The 16388-nt window shown below is 43.9% G+C and overlaps 1 protein-coding gene across 1 annotated transcript in view; it reads right to left on the minus strand.

Annotated features, from left to right (window-relative positions):
• PIEZO2 (piezo type mechanosensitive ion channel component 2) overlaps window positions 1–16388 on the minus strand; it is a 330011-nt gene that overhangs the window by 92226 nt on the left and 221397 nt on the right. The window contains exons 8-14 of the mRNA XM_029230410.1: window positions 14458–14620; window positions 11683–11802; window positions 7963–8101; window positions 7228–7373; window positions 4245–4475; window positions 3454–3577; window positions 1719–1993 (exon numbers count right to left, since the gene is read on the minus strand). Coding sequence (XP_029086243.1) covers window positions 1719–1993; window positions 3454–3577; window positions 4245–4475; window positions 7228–7373; window positions 7963–8101; window positions 11683–11802; window positions 14458–14620 — 1198 coding nt within the window. The remainder of the gene's footprint in view (window positions 1–1718; window positions 1994–3453; window positions 3578–4244; window positions 4476–7227; window positions 7374–7962; window positions 8102–11682; window positions 11803–14457; window positions 14621–16388) is intronic.

Here is a 16388-nt window from a genome sequence, read left to right on the forward strand (position 1 = left end):
CAGGTGATTCCATTTACAAATGTTTGAAAACAAAGGCAAGTTCATATTTAGTTTTTGAGGCTCTGTTCCTCGTAGGGTTTGGTGGCTGTGGATTGGAATCCGGTTCCACCAGAAGCTGTGAGCTGTGTCTTTGGGCAAAGCTGCTACCCTGAGCTTGTTTCCTCCTCAAGAGTACTTACTTTCCAGTTGTTCTGAGGATGAAATAATGATGTTTATATCATCATCATTAATAATGTTTATTTCGGCATGATGTCTGGTCTATCTCTGGTCTACGGGAGGCTTTCAGGGAGGTATATTCTGTCCTTGTGGTCATGGCTGGGGAAATTTTCTCCATTTTGAAATTCAGAGTGATGCCATATGAATACAAATGTGGAACCGCCACAGAGAGGAGGCATCCCTCTTTACCAAAAACCTGTGGGTTTTCATTAGAGAACATCTACCCGGAATTTCAAAAGGTATTTCAAAGTGTGATTGACCTCAGTTGAGACATTTTCATCTCCACAGGTAATCGACTCTTGTTAATCGAGGTTGCTTTACTTGTTTTCTTGGTTGCCGGCAGGAACGTTTACTGTTACACTTGTGTACATCATCGGGTTCCCACCCATCATCATTCACACGGAATCTGTGGACAGGCTAACTCATTTCAATATAACACTTCATATATTCTAATTAATGAAATACTAAAGCACTCAATGCGTTATACATACATTTGTAAACACACACAGACACACACACACATGCGCATGATTTTCTGATTCTAAACTCTGAAATACAAATGAACCGAATATTATCCAGTATTTTAGATTATCCAGCCACGGTTTTTACACAAGTATTCAAAAGTGTAATCTAATGATACAGACTTCTTCTTTTAATTAATAATTTTTGAAAAACTTATGAATTTTTTCTGACTTCATTTTACACGTGCATTTGTTTTTCTTCAGTTTTGTCATGTTTATTTTATTTATTGAAGTATAGTTGATTTACAATGTTGTATAGGTTTCAGGTGTACAGCAAAGTGATTTAGGTATACATTTTTTTTTTTCAGATTCTTTTCTTTTATATGTCATTACAAAATACTGGGTATAGTGCCCTGCACTATACCGTAGATCCTTGTTTATCTATTTTATATATAGCAGTGTGTATCTGTTAATACCAAACTCCTAATTTATCCCTCCCCCCCTCCCCTTTGGTAACCATAAGTTTGTTCTCTATGTCTGTGGGTCTGTTTCTGTTTTGTAAATAAGTTCATTTGTGTGGTATTTTAGATTCCACATGTAAGTGATATCATATGGTACTTATCTTTGTCTGTCTGACTCACTTCACTTAGTATGGTCATCTCCAGGTCCATCCATGTTGCTGCAAATGGCACTATTTCGTTCTTTTTTTTATGGCTGAGTAATATTCTATTGTGTATATGTACCACATCTTCTTTATCCATTCCTCTGTTGATGGACATTTCTAAGACCAGGAACAAGACAAGGATGCCCACTCTAACCACTTCTCCACCATTTTAAGAACCTAACATTTAAAATCAGTGCACAAGCTGAAGGGAGCTACTTCTCATTTTAGGATTCCTAGTGTGTAATGTCTGAATCTCATCGACTCCTTTACACGATGTTTTCACGAGGTCACAGTAACTTAGAGTCTTGTCGAAAGAAGCTCACGTATGTTCCTGGACAGATGTGAGGATTGAAAAACAGGGACAGCTGTGTACCCACCTGATACAGGGCCACACAGAACAGGAAGAGCACCATGTAGATGATCTTGTACATCACGATTTTACCCTCGAAGCTGACAAAGAAGAACATGCCTCCACAGACGTAGATCCAGTACTTGATGAACAAGGCCACCACCAGGTTACCCAGCACCTTCATGATGTCCTGCTCATCCTCCTCCTCCTCCTCCTGCTTCCGCTCCTGCTTCTCCTCCTTTGCCTCCTCTTCTTCCTTCTTCTCCTGGGCCTCCCCATCCACCTGTATGTCCTGCTCGTCATCTTCAAAAGAGAAGACCATGCCGTTCAATGGAGCTGGTCCCCGGACCAGAACCACACTCTGACCAGTGTGATTGGGAGTGCCACACAGCGCACGCATTTCATGCGTTACCATATGAGTTAAATAATTTTAGATGGTTCTAATAAACAAGGCAGAATTTATGGAACTAATTATAGTCCATTTTCCTAAACTTCTTGAAATATAGTTTTAAAGAAATACATTTGGTAATACTTTTATACTAATCTTTTTATAACACCTATTTCACTTGTAATATCCTGCTGCAACTACTGTAGGGTTGAGGAAAACTACACAGGCGACAATAACACAAATAAAAACGACTATGACAACTTCAAATTCCAACTGTTAACATGACTCCAGACAATCCTAGCAGTATTTTACTGGATTTGGGTTAATGGTAATAATCTTAACCAAAAGTATGCTTTTAGAGAACTAAGAAAGTAAGAGTTAAAGCCAAATATCATTTAATTTAAATTAGAATTGAAGAAGAATTGTAATTTACCTAAGTTTAAAATGGTTTTATGCACTGCAATGCAAAGCTTATATTTGGTCTTACTTTAAAATATGCTAATATATGACTCATTTTTATGTTACTAAGGCAACCTATTAAATACATCTAAATAATGGATTCAAATGACCAGGAGATCCACAGAGTGAGGGGAATGCAAGTGAGGTGAGAGGTCAGAGCAACTGCTGATCTTAAATGAACTATTCTTTATATAAAGTAACTGGTGAATTTAATCACTCTATTAACAGACACATCCAAAGTCAAAGAGTCAAGATTCAAATCTTATAGACTTTTGTTGCTGAGAAGTAACTCCATGGTTAGGTCTAAACGAGAAACTATAAGAAAAGGATGAGTTGGTGCGTGTTGGTTTTCTCCTCCTTACCAGGTTAGTCTTAAGGTTACCAGCTCCACCTCTGTGAACCTTTATGGCATCCTTTTCAGACAAGGCTACACACATCACTAGTGGTCTCCAAGCCGTTCTACTAACATTAAATTATATTTATTGGTACATCCAGGCAGGTAGGGAGTGAGAGGCTCTCATTTTACCCATATAGCAGGTCTAAAACTACAGAGGTGATCGATCATCAAAACATCAGATTCTATTTTTGACTTTGTGGTATATTCGTTTTTGAAAAGAAGAGGATTCGAATTTGGAAGATTTGAGTCACTCTCTTGGTACTAACACTCAGTAAATGTGACCGTGGAGAACCCAGTGCACTTCCCTGAGCTTCAGTTTCTCTTCCCTGAAGTGGGAGTCACTTACGTGAGGATCAAATGACACAGGGTCTCTGAAGCTCCTATGGACGGGGACTTAGCCCCGGGACGCGGTCATTTATCTGCTCACGTCTACACCTGGCCTCCCTCTGGTCTGGAGCAGAGCCCCCTGGATGTCCTCGGGGGCCCTTCCTCCCGTCACACACCTCACGCACTAATTACCTTTTTCTTCATTTTCCTGACTTCCGATTTTGACCTCAGACAGAAGAGCTTCCTTTTCTTGGAGAGCTTTTTGCTCTGTGAGGTGCTGTCTCAGCAACAGCCAAAACGTAATGGTGAAAAGGATCTGAAAGGAGAGAATTAGGAACACGAGCATCAAGCCTTTGAAGCATAAGCCTATTTCAACAACTACTACGCCTTCTCTGCATTTCAGTGGGAGCAATTACATGAACCTTTCCACTTGAGATAGAGTCAGGCACCCACTTGATTTCAGCTGAAAGTCACTGGCTTTTAAATCTCCTTTCCCGAGGACGCTGGCATGCCGTCCAGTGCCACGGTGCATTCATGCCTGGGATGCCCCGGGAAGCTGCACAGGACAATCTGGGCTGGAAACCAACTTGGACCAGTGGTCCCCTTCAAGGTGCTAGCCCTTGACTTCCCATCCTTCCCTGACATCAGCACAAGTATCAAGATGATTTATTTCTTCCACGATCCCTGTTGCTTCTGCAGTGGTCCTTATTTTGAAGAATTCCACAGATGGGAAAGAAGAACATTTCTTGCCAGCAAATAGAACCCCTTAATATTCCCATTCTTCTCCCAAAGCTGAAGGGGGAATTGTTCTAAGTGCCCACACGTTTATATTAACATTTTCCTGAGGGCTAGGAAAACATTATGATTTCAAGCAGCAGCAAATATTTGGAACGTATTTTTGTACTTTTTTGCTTGGATGTATTTGTTTTGATTACTGTGGTTTTGTCTGAATGCTTTGTTTTCTTGCTTTGCTGTTCACTTACCTTTGAGGCAAGTTCCCCTGGCTCTTTCTTTTCTAAAAATCCTGGGACCTTTTTAATTTCAGGGAGTTCAAAACTCCATATGTACTGTAATATGAGCAGGAGATTTCCGTAGACAACCATGAATGGAGAGCTGATCATGGCATATTTCCTTCTGTTGCGAATCATCCAAAGAGTGCAGGACCAGATCAGCAGCACGAACGTCAGCCAGCTGTGGTACGTGATGCTCCACGCCTCCAGGAAGGAAGGAGGAGAAAACGGTGACCGTCAATACAACGTACAGGCCCCACCCTGCTAAGTTAGACGTTATCTAGCAGGAAAAGGTCAGTAACATTCACACTATGGAGGGAGGGTGTTGTGGTGAAATTGTGGAGGGACATCCCAGCTGCGGCAGGGGACACAGCGAGGAGAAAGGCTGCCTCTGTGAGCTAGCACTTGCCCTCGACTTTCTGGAAGGAAGAGGGTCGGGCAGGGTGCTTCATTCCACGTCCTTTGCCCTCCAGCCCCAAATGTCTTCCTTTTCACCCTGCTTTGCAGAATGAGAAGCAACCGTAAGTGCTTTCTCCTTTATTCTTCCAAACCAGCTTGGGGTTGGCTATTTTTTCAGGGTGCTGGGTGAGTGTGGCCAAGCTGGGCTCAGAAACAGAAGCTGCATGGACCACAGGGTCAGCACACAAGCTGGCTTCAGGGGTCACCCTTAGCAGACCCGCCGGGAAGGCAGACATGATAGGAACCAGGGAATCTCCAGGAGGAGGTAGAGTGTTAGGTGTCCGCACACCGCAAACAGTAAAGCCAGGTTAATGGAGAGGCCGGCCTCCCCTTCTGCCCTGCAAGAGGCAAGACATCTTCCACTCACACCAAACTCCCACAGATCCAAAGGATATCTCAAAGGGCAGCGGCTGGAACATTCTAGAAAATCAGGCTCATGAGAATCATTAACTTCAGTAAATCTATCCTCTCATACCATAATCTCGGATACCAAATTTCTGTGAAAAGGTCTTTAAAAATATTTTCTAGCTGTTATTTGGAGCTAATTGAAATCAGTCATATTCTTGAGTATCACGAATTATCAAGAGTTATTCGTAAAGTCTGAAATGTTTTACAAGTCTGTTTTGCTTCTGGAAAGCAGATAAGTATTGAGATAAATAAGATAAATGAATAAAGTCAGCACAGAACAAACAAATACTTCCTTGCAGCAATATGCAAATCTGTCCGAAAGCAGAGCTAGCTTTTTAAATGTAGAGTTATTTAAAACTGTTGGTTCAAACATATGGTAATTATAAACTGGAAATTAAAATTGCTTTTAGTAAGATTAAGTGAGTGACTGACAACTATTACCAAGTCTGAATTATTTTCATGAAGATAGTATTCCTTGGAAATAGTGTTATCAAAGGTCGGTAATATTTAATGCCTTTATCCCAGGATGAAATTCAGATCTGACCTGGCCATTTTTTTGTGGAGGACCCAAGAAAGTAATCTTCGCAGATATTATAATTCCAGCGTATTTTCCCCCCTGTACATTATCCTTGTTCGGGTGAAAGAGGGAGAAAAAGAAATTGTGAGGATTTCGCTCTTTGTGTTTTTGAATAAAGACATCTATCGTTCTAACAGACCGTGCTCCTTTCTGTCTGTGATTAAAAGTCTGCTGCCACGGGGGAACTTCCACGGAAGACAGGCACTTTTAAAGCATTAATATTGTGGCTCCGTGCAAACAACTGAAATGGCACCAGACGAGAGCACGTCTTTAACAAGAGATCTGCTCTCCTGTGTTGTTTTTACAATAGATTTCTTTTCTACTGAGGAACTGAATGTGTATTTCAAGTTCTTCTTTTTTTTTAAGCTCTATTTCTTTACATAAAGAAACCAACTTCTCTGACTTCTTTTTAGAGACAGAAAAAGAAACGTATACTCTTTTGAGTTCAGAATCTGAATTATTTGATGTTTTCAAATAGAGTTTTGCTGTAGTGTAAATTAGGGATTGACCTATAAAGTGCCAAAAGTACCCAGAGAGCACAGAATTCATATTATTTAGAGAACAGAGTTTGCAGTTCCCAAAAGAGCCATCTTTAATTTCGAGGAGATTTCTGTTCCCAGTGCTCTCAGCCATGGCCATGGTCCTTGCAGAAGCTGAAGCTGATGTGCAAACAGGTTTTCTCAGGAGACATCTGGACTGAGAGCCTAAGGAAACTGTCTTTAGGTGATTTTTTCCCCTAGAATTATAGAATATTTTCTTTTTTTATCATTTACGGTGTCCATGGGATCTCACTACTGGCCACAAAATTTGAAGACTTTTGTGTTAAATAAGTTTCTCAAAATAAATTAGCTTTCCCAGTAAAATTTGTTTTTAGGAAGAGCAGAAATTGGCCTTCTTTTATATCCTGTCTCTGGTCCCAAGGACGATTTCTGAAGCTCTGATGCTGGAGAGCGGTGAGCAGAAACGCAGGTAAACTGAGAGCTCACAACCAGAAGAAGCCCTCGGGGACTCGGTGCTTGATGCTTAGATCGGTAAACATTTGTTGCAGCTCAAATGGAATAAAGTCTCAAATCTAAGACAAGCTGTGACTATAACCCTCATTATCTGAAAGAAATAAAAGTGGCCTTTGTTAATCGTGAACACCTTCAATGCCACTTAGAAAAACTACTCATACGTCCTTTAAAATCGGCAAAATAGGGGACAGTCTGACTTAGGCTAATTTGAGAGAAAGGTATTAATATTTAGAAGGAGGTTAGCTAGCACAGAGGACATGGTTTTGAAATCTATAATATAAAGGGCCCATTAGAAATTACCATAAGCAACCATTCTCTGCCAAGACATTGGGAAGATGAAGACATCAGTGCTGGCGGGAGGAGGTGGTGGGGCTTGGAGCCGGCGGGGTGCAAGCACCGTCCATCCCTCCAGCACTAATTTTGTGCCCAAGGACAGGACACAGAACAAGATATAGGGGCAGAATCCAGGCAGAAGTTAAGGGTTCTCGCAGGCACGCACCATCATAGCGATAAGGGCACAGATGTAACTCTGCTTCATGATGAACTGGAACACAGAGACCATGGCATGGACTTTGACACTCCTTTCCTCCTCATAGGCCTTCTCCTCCTCAAATTCTTCATTCTCATCTTCTCCCTCCTTCTTTTCTAGAGGGACAGATTATTTTATATAAAAATCTATGCAAATATGTGAATTTCACATAAACGTCCCAAGCAGTACAGAGCACGTATTTGTCATCTACAGTAACAGGCAGCTTTCTTTCAACACAATAAACTGAGAGAAAAGGGAGAAAGGCCTCATCCAAGTTTTGGGGCTCTTGGTTTTTTTATTAGACGAAATGAGCTCTTTCTGAAGACATTCATCCACTAACCAGCAAAACTATTGGCTGTGATTATGCAATCAAATTACAGAAAGACTAAAACACACATATGCACATAGGTTTAACACTAGAAACAAGTTGACTTGTTTAAAATAATTTTTTACCTTTTATTTTTCAAAGTTTACCCCGATTAGGCCACTTATTTTGTACCCAAGGACAGAACACACAGAGCAAGATGGAGGGGCAAAATCTAGGCAGAAGTTAAGGAAATGAGCTTCATCAGACTGACCATGGAAGGAAGCAACCTCTGCTAGAAAAAAAAAAGGAAAAAGAACCAAATCCAATGAAGGATAAATCAAAGACAGATTCAGAGCTCCTGCAGGAGGATAAACCAAAGACAGATCCCGGCTCCTTACCTGGGGAGTCGGCGGCGGGCTCCCAGCAGTACTGTGGGGTGGAGTACAGGTCGGCCTTGGCAGGGCCGTTCTCCAGAGGAAGGCTGGGGTGGATGGTGTGGTAATCCACAGGGTTGCCATTCACAGTCACCAACAGGCCCTGCCGGGGAGGCGGGGCAAAAGCAGTTGTGACGGCAGCTCTGGTTTCCAGTGCGGACCTGCCTCCTTCCCTTCTGGTAGGTGGGCACACGGGATGGTGCAGAGCCGATGGGGGGCCGAGCATTGTCGGCAGTGATGCCCACTAGCAAGACAGTCTTGCTCACCCCCTCCAAACCTACACCCCACAGAGCCATCACAGGACAAGGTAAACCTGACCTTGCCCACCTCTGCTGCACCCCAGGCCGTGCCCCCCTCTCCGTCCTCGCTATGAAGTGTGAAGCCTGGAAAGGATGCTGAGGCTTCAGGACCTGCTCTTGTCTCCTCTCCAGCCTCAGCTCACGGCCCCTTCCCCCAGCCATCCTCCAGCTACAGGAACTCCAGACTCGCCTGGGTCCCGGCCTGCAGCCCGAGCACTGCCCGGGCCCCCCTGCCTGCCCCACACCCTGCGCGGCTCCCAGGACTTAGCAAATTCTCAGGTTAGACAGCAACCCCACAGGTCTCTACCTGATGCTGTAGCTTGCAATTCCCATGTTGCAGCACTCTGTACACTAAATACAATTTCCTGCTTTTTTTCTGTCTCTTTAGCTTTACAATTTTTCATTTATGCATATACATATAAACATATACATGCACACATACATATGTGTGTCCATGGACATGAAGACTTCTTATTCAAATCATGGAACAGGCAAACCCTCCACTGTGGCTTTTTAAAAGTTTAAAAACATTTTATATGTTCATACGCGAGCTCATGTTTTATGAGTCAGTGTTTTAACAGCAATAAACCAGATACAATTTCTGCAAAAAAATTATTTTAAAACGTATGGAAATTTTATAGACCATTAAAATACACTCAGAGGGGCTAATTCCATTTATGTCCCTTTTACATCACTGACACGCGCAAAAATGAGAATTCTAAGGATATACTAACATCAGATGGTTTGTAGTCATCTTGAGTCATGGATAAAAGCTGCAAAAAGCAATGCAGGACAGCATGTTAATATGTGAGCAGAAAGCATCATGATGTTTATACACAGCTATAAAGTTGTACTACACACATACCCATCCCTTCAACTAGCTGGATGCTAGTGTGTTAAAATTGCCATGCAAAACACAAAGGCATGAATAACGCAGCTGGAGGGTGCTGTTTTTATAACCTTTTCCAGTTTCCGATGTTAACTTTTAATCACGACAGTCAGTAAGCACTCATTAACCACATGACTACAAAAGAGCTGATTACGTTTTTTCAAGAGTTTTGTTCTATAGAATTAGCTGCTTGGTTTTATATTCCTAGGACCCTTTGAGACATCTGCAGAATTCTGAAAGTATTGACTTTTCAAGAAATTGAAGTTTCATAATAAAGAAAATTTGATGTGCAGTGCGGGCTGGGATTAAGATTTGTGTATTGTCTGCAACAAAAGAATTATGACACGATTATGCCTTTTAGCTCTATTCAGTGCTAGGGGTTTGGGGCTCCCCCCAGTAACAAGCATCTGTTGAGCTAAAGGTTCTCCCACTTTTTTAGGTCGGAACTCATTCACTTTCTTAAAAATCACTGAAGGTCCCAAAGAGTTTTTATTTATGCAGATCCTATCCATCAGTATCTATTGTGCTAGAAATTAAAATTGAGGCATTAAAACTATTCACTTGTTAATTCATTAAAAATTGGAAAAAAACTTGTTCACATAAATAATTTTATTCAAATAGCTGTATTTTTAAAAAATAGTGAAAAGAGTGGTGTTTTTTTACACTTTTGAGTATCTTTAATGTCTGGCTCAAAAGAAGACAGCTGGGTTCTCATGTCTGTTTGCACATTCAATCTGCTGTGATGTATTGTTTTGGTTGAAGTAGTTAAAGGAACTCTGGCTTCACCCAGCGATGCAGTTGGAAAAGAAAGAAGTATCTCAGGAGTCCATCCAGACTGTGGATCCTCTCCTTGGACCCTCTCCCAAACTCAAGATGGGCAAGTAACCGAAGGTGAGCTGTGTGTGGAATCAGTAAAGCCCCTGGAGGATCCTGCACCCGGACCGGGTCCTTTACCTACACACACGTTGTGACCGCACGTGCTGGTGATGTGCTTTAGGGATTAGACAGCTCCACTGAATACTGACATGCTGTACTGCACAAAATCCGAGTCTTCCAATATTCTAATTTTCACTAAAAGTTCTCATTTTATCACTGGCAACAAATGCTGTCAGTTGTTTGCCTTGAAGCGATGGACCACTCCATTCACTTTCCAGTAACTGCTGAATGTCCATACCTGAGCCACCCCAAACTGTCTGTCAGCTGTTCTTGCATGTCGACCTGGGCCGCTCACCTGCCAAGTGCTTCTCCTCCTCGAGGGGTCAGCACTTCAGGGGTATCTCCCCTTGTGTCACTCAGAATATTAAAAAGGTATGTGCCTCAAGGTTGAGATTTAAGAAAAGCAATGACTGTTCCTGGTTCATCAAGAATATTCTTAAGTGGAACTGGCCTTTCTGCTTTGTTTTCCAAGGACACGACCACGGCTGCGGGGGTTCGTGCTGCTGCCTTGGTTGGTGCTTTTGTACCATCAGAGCAATTGTCAACATAGTCCAAAGGCGAATGTCTTAAGTATTATTACAAAAATAGTTTCGAGCCTGTGGATCCTGGCAAGGGTCCCAGGAATCCCCAGGGATGGCCCACAGACCTCATTTTGGAAACTGCTGTGCTGTCCCTCTGGCTTAGTGGCATGGCAGGACAGTCTGACACGTGTGATGGGAGGAAAGGGCCCCCGGAAACCCCAGAGGTCTCCGGGCACCACGTCTGTTCCACGTGGCTGCCAGCTCCCTGAGAAGTTCATTCATTGTTTCCCTGTCTCTTAGTCCATGACAGTCAGGCATCAACTAGGACCACATGTCTTAGAGAAACTCTTCCACCAAGTCAATCAGAGAATCTGCTCCTCGATTCCCAAACGTGCTGGGAAGCAAAGTGCTGACCCCATCTGAGAATTGTATCTGTCTTCATCACATTGCAAATGGGCCATTTTAACAAGTCAGTGGCTGGGTTGTGTTGAAAATAGTGAACAAATGGTGAAAAGATGAAGAATCACACAGCTGTGCTCCCATCCCTGGCATCCACACTGCGGCCCCGACACAGCGAGAGGCTGCGGCTCTTCACGTCCACACAGACTGGCCGGTGTCCCGAAGGCCGTGTGAGCAGTCATCGTCACTGCAGCAGCCACCCCGACACAAGGAGTTACTCTCTGCAGTGCATCCTACCACCCAAGCTGTTACCATCCAGGGCCAAGGGGTCGCTTTGTTGTTTTTTGTTTGTTTTAAATACAAAATTATTTTTTTAAATTAAGAACACTCTCTTTCTAGGGTTAAGAGACTTCAGGGAGAAGCACTGAACTATAAAAGTCTGGGTCTGATGGAGCCTGGGGTTTCCTTTCGAAGCACTGGCTTCCCTTCTCTGAACAGATGTTGGGCACTAAGACTTCCTCATCAAATTGCTCCCGTAAACTGAGCAATCTGGGTTTGCAGGTGGACTCACGTGACCTGAATTCAGCAATATAATAAAAAGCAGCAAAATACAGGAGAAACCCCTTTCCTTGCGGCTTACTTTTCTCTCATCCGTGGGGTAGTGGGTCGCGTACCACAGGCTCCGCCTCCTCTCGGCTGTGACGGGGACGGGGCTGCAGGCCAGGGCTCTGTCCTCTTCCTTGGTCCTCTCTTCCTGCACCTGAGACACAGAATAACCCACAGGACAGCCCTGCTCCCCGGAGCAGCCCCTCAGCGGCCTGGGAGACCAGACACAGCTGCCCATCTCTACCCCCATGTGATGATTTTGTAAAGTAACGCATACACTACATGGGCTTTTATCCAGACACTTTCAAAGATGGCCAAAATGCCACCCTGTGAACGCGAAGCACAGCAGTATCGCTTGTTCCTGTTCCCTGCTAAGCCCCATGAAATACAGGAACAGGCACTCACGTTACGTCACCGAGCCTCCTGTGTGTATTCTAACCTGCGGGAGGAAGGGGCTGGGCTGGGTTCACAAACGTCACACCTGACTGTGGAACTCAGCCACGGGAATCTTTAATGAAGAAGACGTTTACTAAAAGCGGGCTCATCTGGAGCTTACACTCAATATTAAGCAAGAAGAGAGCTGATGCACAACACCGCTGCCTTGCCTAGTGGGACCTTGGCCTGAAACTGACAGTTGGCCCAGGAGAGTTGATAGAGAGAAAAAAAGGATCGGAACGCACCTGGTGGTTGAGGACGGTTCCCAACAAAGACGCCCCGTAAAAGGGCACTAACACATGTTGATATGGGGGCAGAGGGAGGGCACGTAGTGCCACTGCCCAATTCCCGGGGCCCAGCGCACACAGAGCACCCACGGGGAGCCCCAGATGCCCCGGGGAGCCCGTGTGTTACATTCACCTCCAGACACCTGCTTCTCTCTCTCTTTCTCAAACATATACCGTAGACTTTTACCACAGAACTAACGTTTTCCATGAAATGTGCCAGGCCACCTGGAGCCATGATAGAACCAGGCACCTGCCCTCCATCAGCACCTCAGTGAGAAAGTCCCGTGTCCCAGCCCCACTTAAAATACAGACCCCTGAGGGTCGATGCTGTTGTGAATTAGGCCCTGTTCTCCACACACCCCCGCAGACGCTGTGGTTTGTGACCTGCTGTGAACTGTGTGGCCTGGAACGTGGACTGTCCACCCCAGAGGGCCCGTGGCTAAGGAGGCCAAGTGTCTCCTGGGCCTGAGGGGCTGTAACAGCCCAGCAGCACCTGTGCACAAGCTCCTGCCTGACACACCACAGAAAAAGCCAAGGGCACCTGGAACTCTTGTGAGCCCGAAGGCCTTAAAGTCATTTCCATCGTTGGTTAAGACATTGTTCAGAAATAGTTTCCGTGAGATATTTTAATTTCTTTTGCACAGTTTTATGTGTGCATATACACATATCCACATCTGTGTGTTTGTGGCAGAAGCGAACACAGTACCACTTTAAGGGGTTTTACTGGCACACTCATATCTTAGAAGAGACTTGGAGGAAAAGGTAACAGAAGGTAATTGGGCTTCTCCAGGAGCCCTTAGAGCATTCTGTCACCACGTCACTGCCATCACTGGGTCCAAGAGAGAAGTGAGTCTTGAGGCCCCTGCAAACAAGCACGCCTGTGTGGTCCTCTCACAGGAGGGAGGTGGGCAGACCCCCTTCCTGCAGGAGGCACTTCCGCTGGGATGGATGGAACACACCTCTCAGGGTTTCACTGTGCCGACTTGGGCCTGCTCACGTCTTTGGGGGCTGCTTTTCCTCTTGTACAATGTACAGTCCCCCAGAGCGGGGTCTCACACCTGGACCGATGCTCTACCCCCAGCCCCAGGCCAGTGTCTGAGACGCTAGCTCTTGATAAACACTGGTTGCCTAGCCAGCTGACCGCGTGGATGGAGCCTGGATGAGCAGACAAAGAGGGGAGGCGGGCGGGGCACCAGGGCCCCCGAGCTGGAGGGACTGCATCACAGGCGCCAGGCTGGTGTCTAATGTGAGCTCTGCTCCCCAGCACGTGGCCATGAGGTGAAATGCGGCAGCCCCGTCTACACCACCTGCCTCCCTGTGTGCGGATCAGCTGCCTTACAGCTGAGCTTCTCAGGGTCATTTAGGGGAAGCAAAAGCAGACTGGAGTTTCCTGTCACAGAAAGGGAAAAGAGAGAGGCCACAAGCCACCCTGGTCCTGTTCCCAAAGTGCCATATTCTACTAATAATCCCATAGGTAACAACCCAGTCCTCAGCCCTGCCCCGTGGTGGGGCCCCCGGGGGTTATGGCACCACCGAGAGCGGGGACATCCCCACGGCACCATCAGAGGTTGGAGGTTTGAGAAGATTTAGGAAACTCCAGTCGCCGTGGTAACAGGGTGTGTCGTCATAGAGACCCTAGCTTTGTTGGCAAATATAGGCTTGAATCCAATATTTACTATTTGGTAAATGTGTGATTTACCTCTCGAACCTCGTTTTCCTCATCTCTAAGATGGGTACAATACCTATTCTTGAGAGTTATGCAGGGGATTGAATGAGATAATGTATGTAAACAACCTAGCACGTGGCCTGGCATTTAGTAAGTGCTCAATAAAAATGACGCTTCCACTCCCCTCACCACGGACCACCTGAGCAGCCAGGGGTGATGCTAACATAGGGAAGCTGGTCTTTGTCCTGATAGTATCTGTATTCAGTTAGAACTCTTGGCAGAAGCAAAATACTATAATAAGAACACTATAGTCATTTTGGCATATAGTACTAATTAGCCAGCAGTTGACAGGAATGAACACTTTCCCCTGGAGTTTCCAGGCTACTTTGCAGACAAGACCATGAAAACCTTTGATCCTTACAAGGGGCTCCTGTAGCCATATTCGGATTAGAGTGGCCAGCGTGTAGTACATCACCAGCAGGACGATGGGGTTGGCATGGTGGTACCATGACAGGTCTGGGTTTGCTATGATCTTCCACGTGCTGGAACAGTCTGTTTGAATGACTGATTTGATACCAAACAACCTGTTTCAAAACAAAGAAAAATATTAAGCAGATGCAACAAAGATCTGGGTCCAGTCAACAGAACACAAACAGCTGGTTTTAACACGTTCATGAGCTAGTCCTAGGTGGATCCATCCCACTCTAAATACTTCATTACTCTTCTGTATATATAACTACATCTTTAAATAGTATCCGTGTGTATATATATAAAATATACACATAATATATGTATCCTAAAATCATACACTTGTGTGTTAGTGTGTGTATAAAATTCATGCCAGCATTACCCAGATGGTTTTTACCCTGGTTCAAAAATCTAGCTAATACTAAATCCTTGCACACCTATTAGAAATGTATGTTTGAATTGTCAATCAGCCCTATAAAAACCCTGCACTATTGAAGTGTCAGGTATGTAGTAACATGTTACTAAGTCCAGCTAAATGAGCACATACTTTGTTTTTGGTGGGATCTAGCACTAGCTATTCAGTTAGTGTTGATATTATTGGGCAAGTATTAAAATTGGACACGGTTCTATGATTCAGCCATAAAAGCCAGATATTGTATACTAGAGTTTCTGTAAGACATATTTCTGTCGAATTTTATTTATGGGCAATTTGATTTTTTTCACAGCCTTAAAATTATATCGTTAGGGCTTCCCTGGTGGTGCAGTGGTTGAGAGTCCGCCTGCCGATGCAGGGGACACGGGTTCATGCCCCGGTCCGGGAAGATCCCACATGCCGTGGAGCGGCTGGGCCCGTGAGCCATGGCCGCTGAGCCTGCGCGTCCGGAGCCTGTGCTCCGCAACGGGAGAGGCCACAACAGTGAGAGGCCCGCGTACCGCAAAAAAAAAAAAAAAAAAAAAAAAAAAAAGTATATATATATATATATATATCGTTAATTGTTAAATTCTGAAATAGGTTTTTAAAATGTTGATTTCTACTATGTAATCAGATACGTTCTGATTATATAATAGGGAATTGTGTAAATATGATTCATTCAGAAATTCATTTTATGTGAATTTTTTCTTAGAAGTGACTCCACAAAGTGAAAGATATGCTTACATGTTAAGTGAGTCTTACATCTTTCTATCGTACGTAGCTTTTACATGCAAACTTCCTTTAACTTTTACATCCCATTCTTTACTGTTACAAGGTTTTCCAGGACTATGAGTTCTCCACTTGTAAAACCTCTCAGAGCTACTGCTGTTATTATCACGAGGCCAGGGCAGTATTAGTGAACTGCTGAACACAGATTTTACAGAAAGCTACATAGAAAGTAACTTTCTTTGATTTTATCAGAAAAGAGTTATACTAGAACTTGCTCTTATCATAGATCTTTTCTCCCAGGTCCAGGCAGATTTTTTTCTGTAGTTAGCATTACACAGAAAAATTTCCTGATAACAAAAGAGTTATGCCCCACTTAGAATGATGGAACATTCCAAAAATCGTTTTGCAGTCCTCCATTAAAATGCAAATTTCTTGTATGAAGTACACAGAACCGAAAGCTTTTAGATTTAGGATTAGACAAACTGGACAGTCTTTGGATTAACCTAAGTGACAGATTTCAGCTACTAAATCCTCTCTCTTCTCACCCCACACCTGGTACATACGATAGACATAACCTCACCATTCGTCAGTTTAAAAATACCTGTTTTCCCCATCAGAATGTTAGTGGTAATTTCCGCACTTATTTGTACACTGAATTATGTGTCTCTTAAAAAAAACCTGTATTACATCAACACCACACCTTCCCGTTGATAGTACAGCTCATTCCAACTGAGCAATCAGGC

Source organism: Monodon monoceros, unplaced genomic scaffold (genome assembly GCF_005190385.1).
Source record: "Monodon monoceros isolate NGI ecotype Baffin Bay Population unplaced genomic scaffold, NGI_Narwhal_1 Super_Scaffold_1, whole genome shotgun sequence".
In the NCBI taxonomy this organism is placed as follows: Eukaryota; Metazoa; Chordata; class Mammalia; order Artiodactyla; family Monodontidae; genus Monodon; species Monodon monoceros.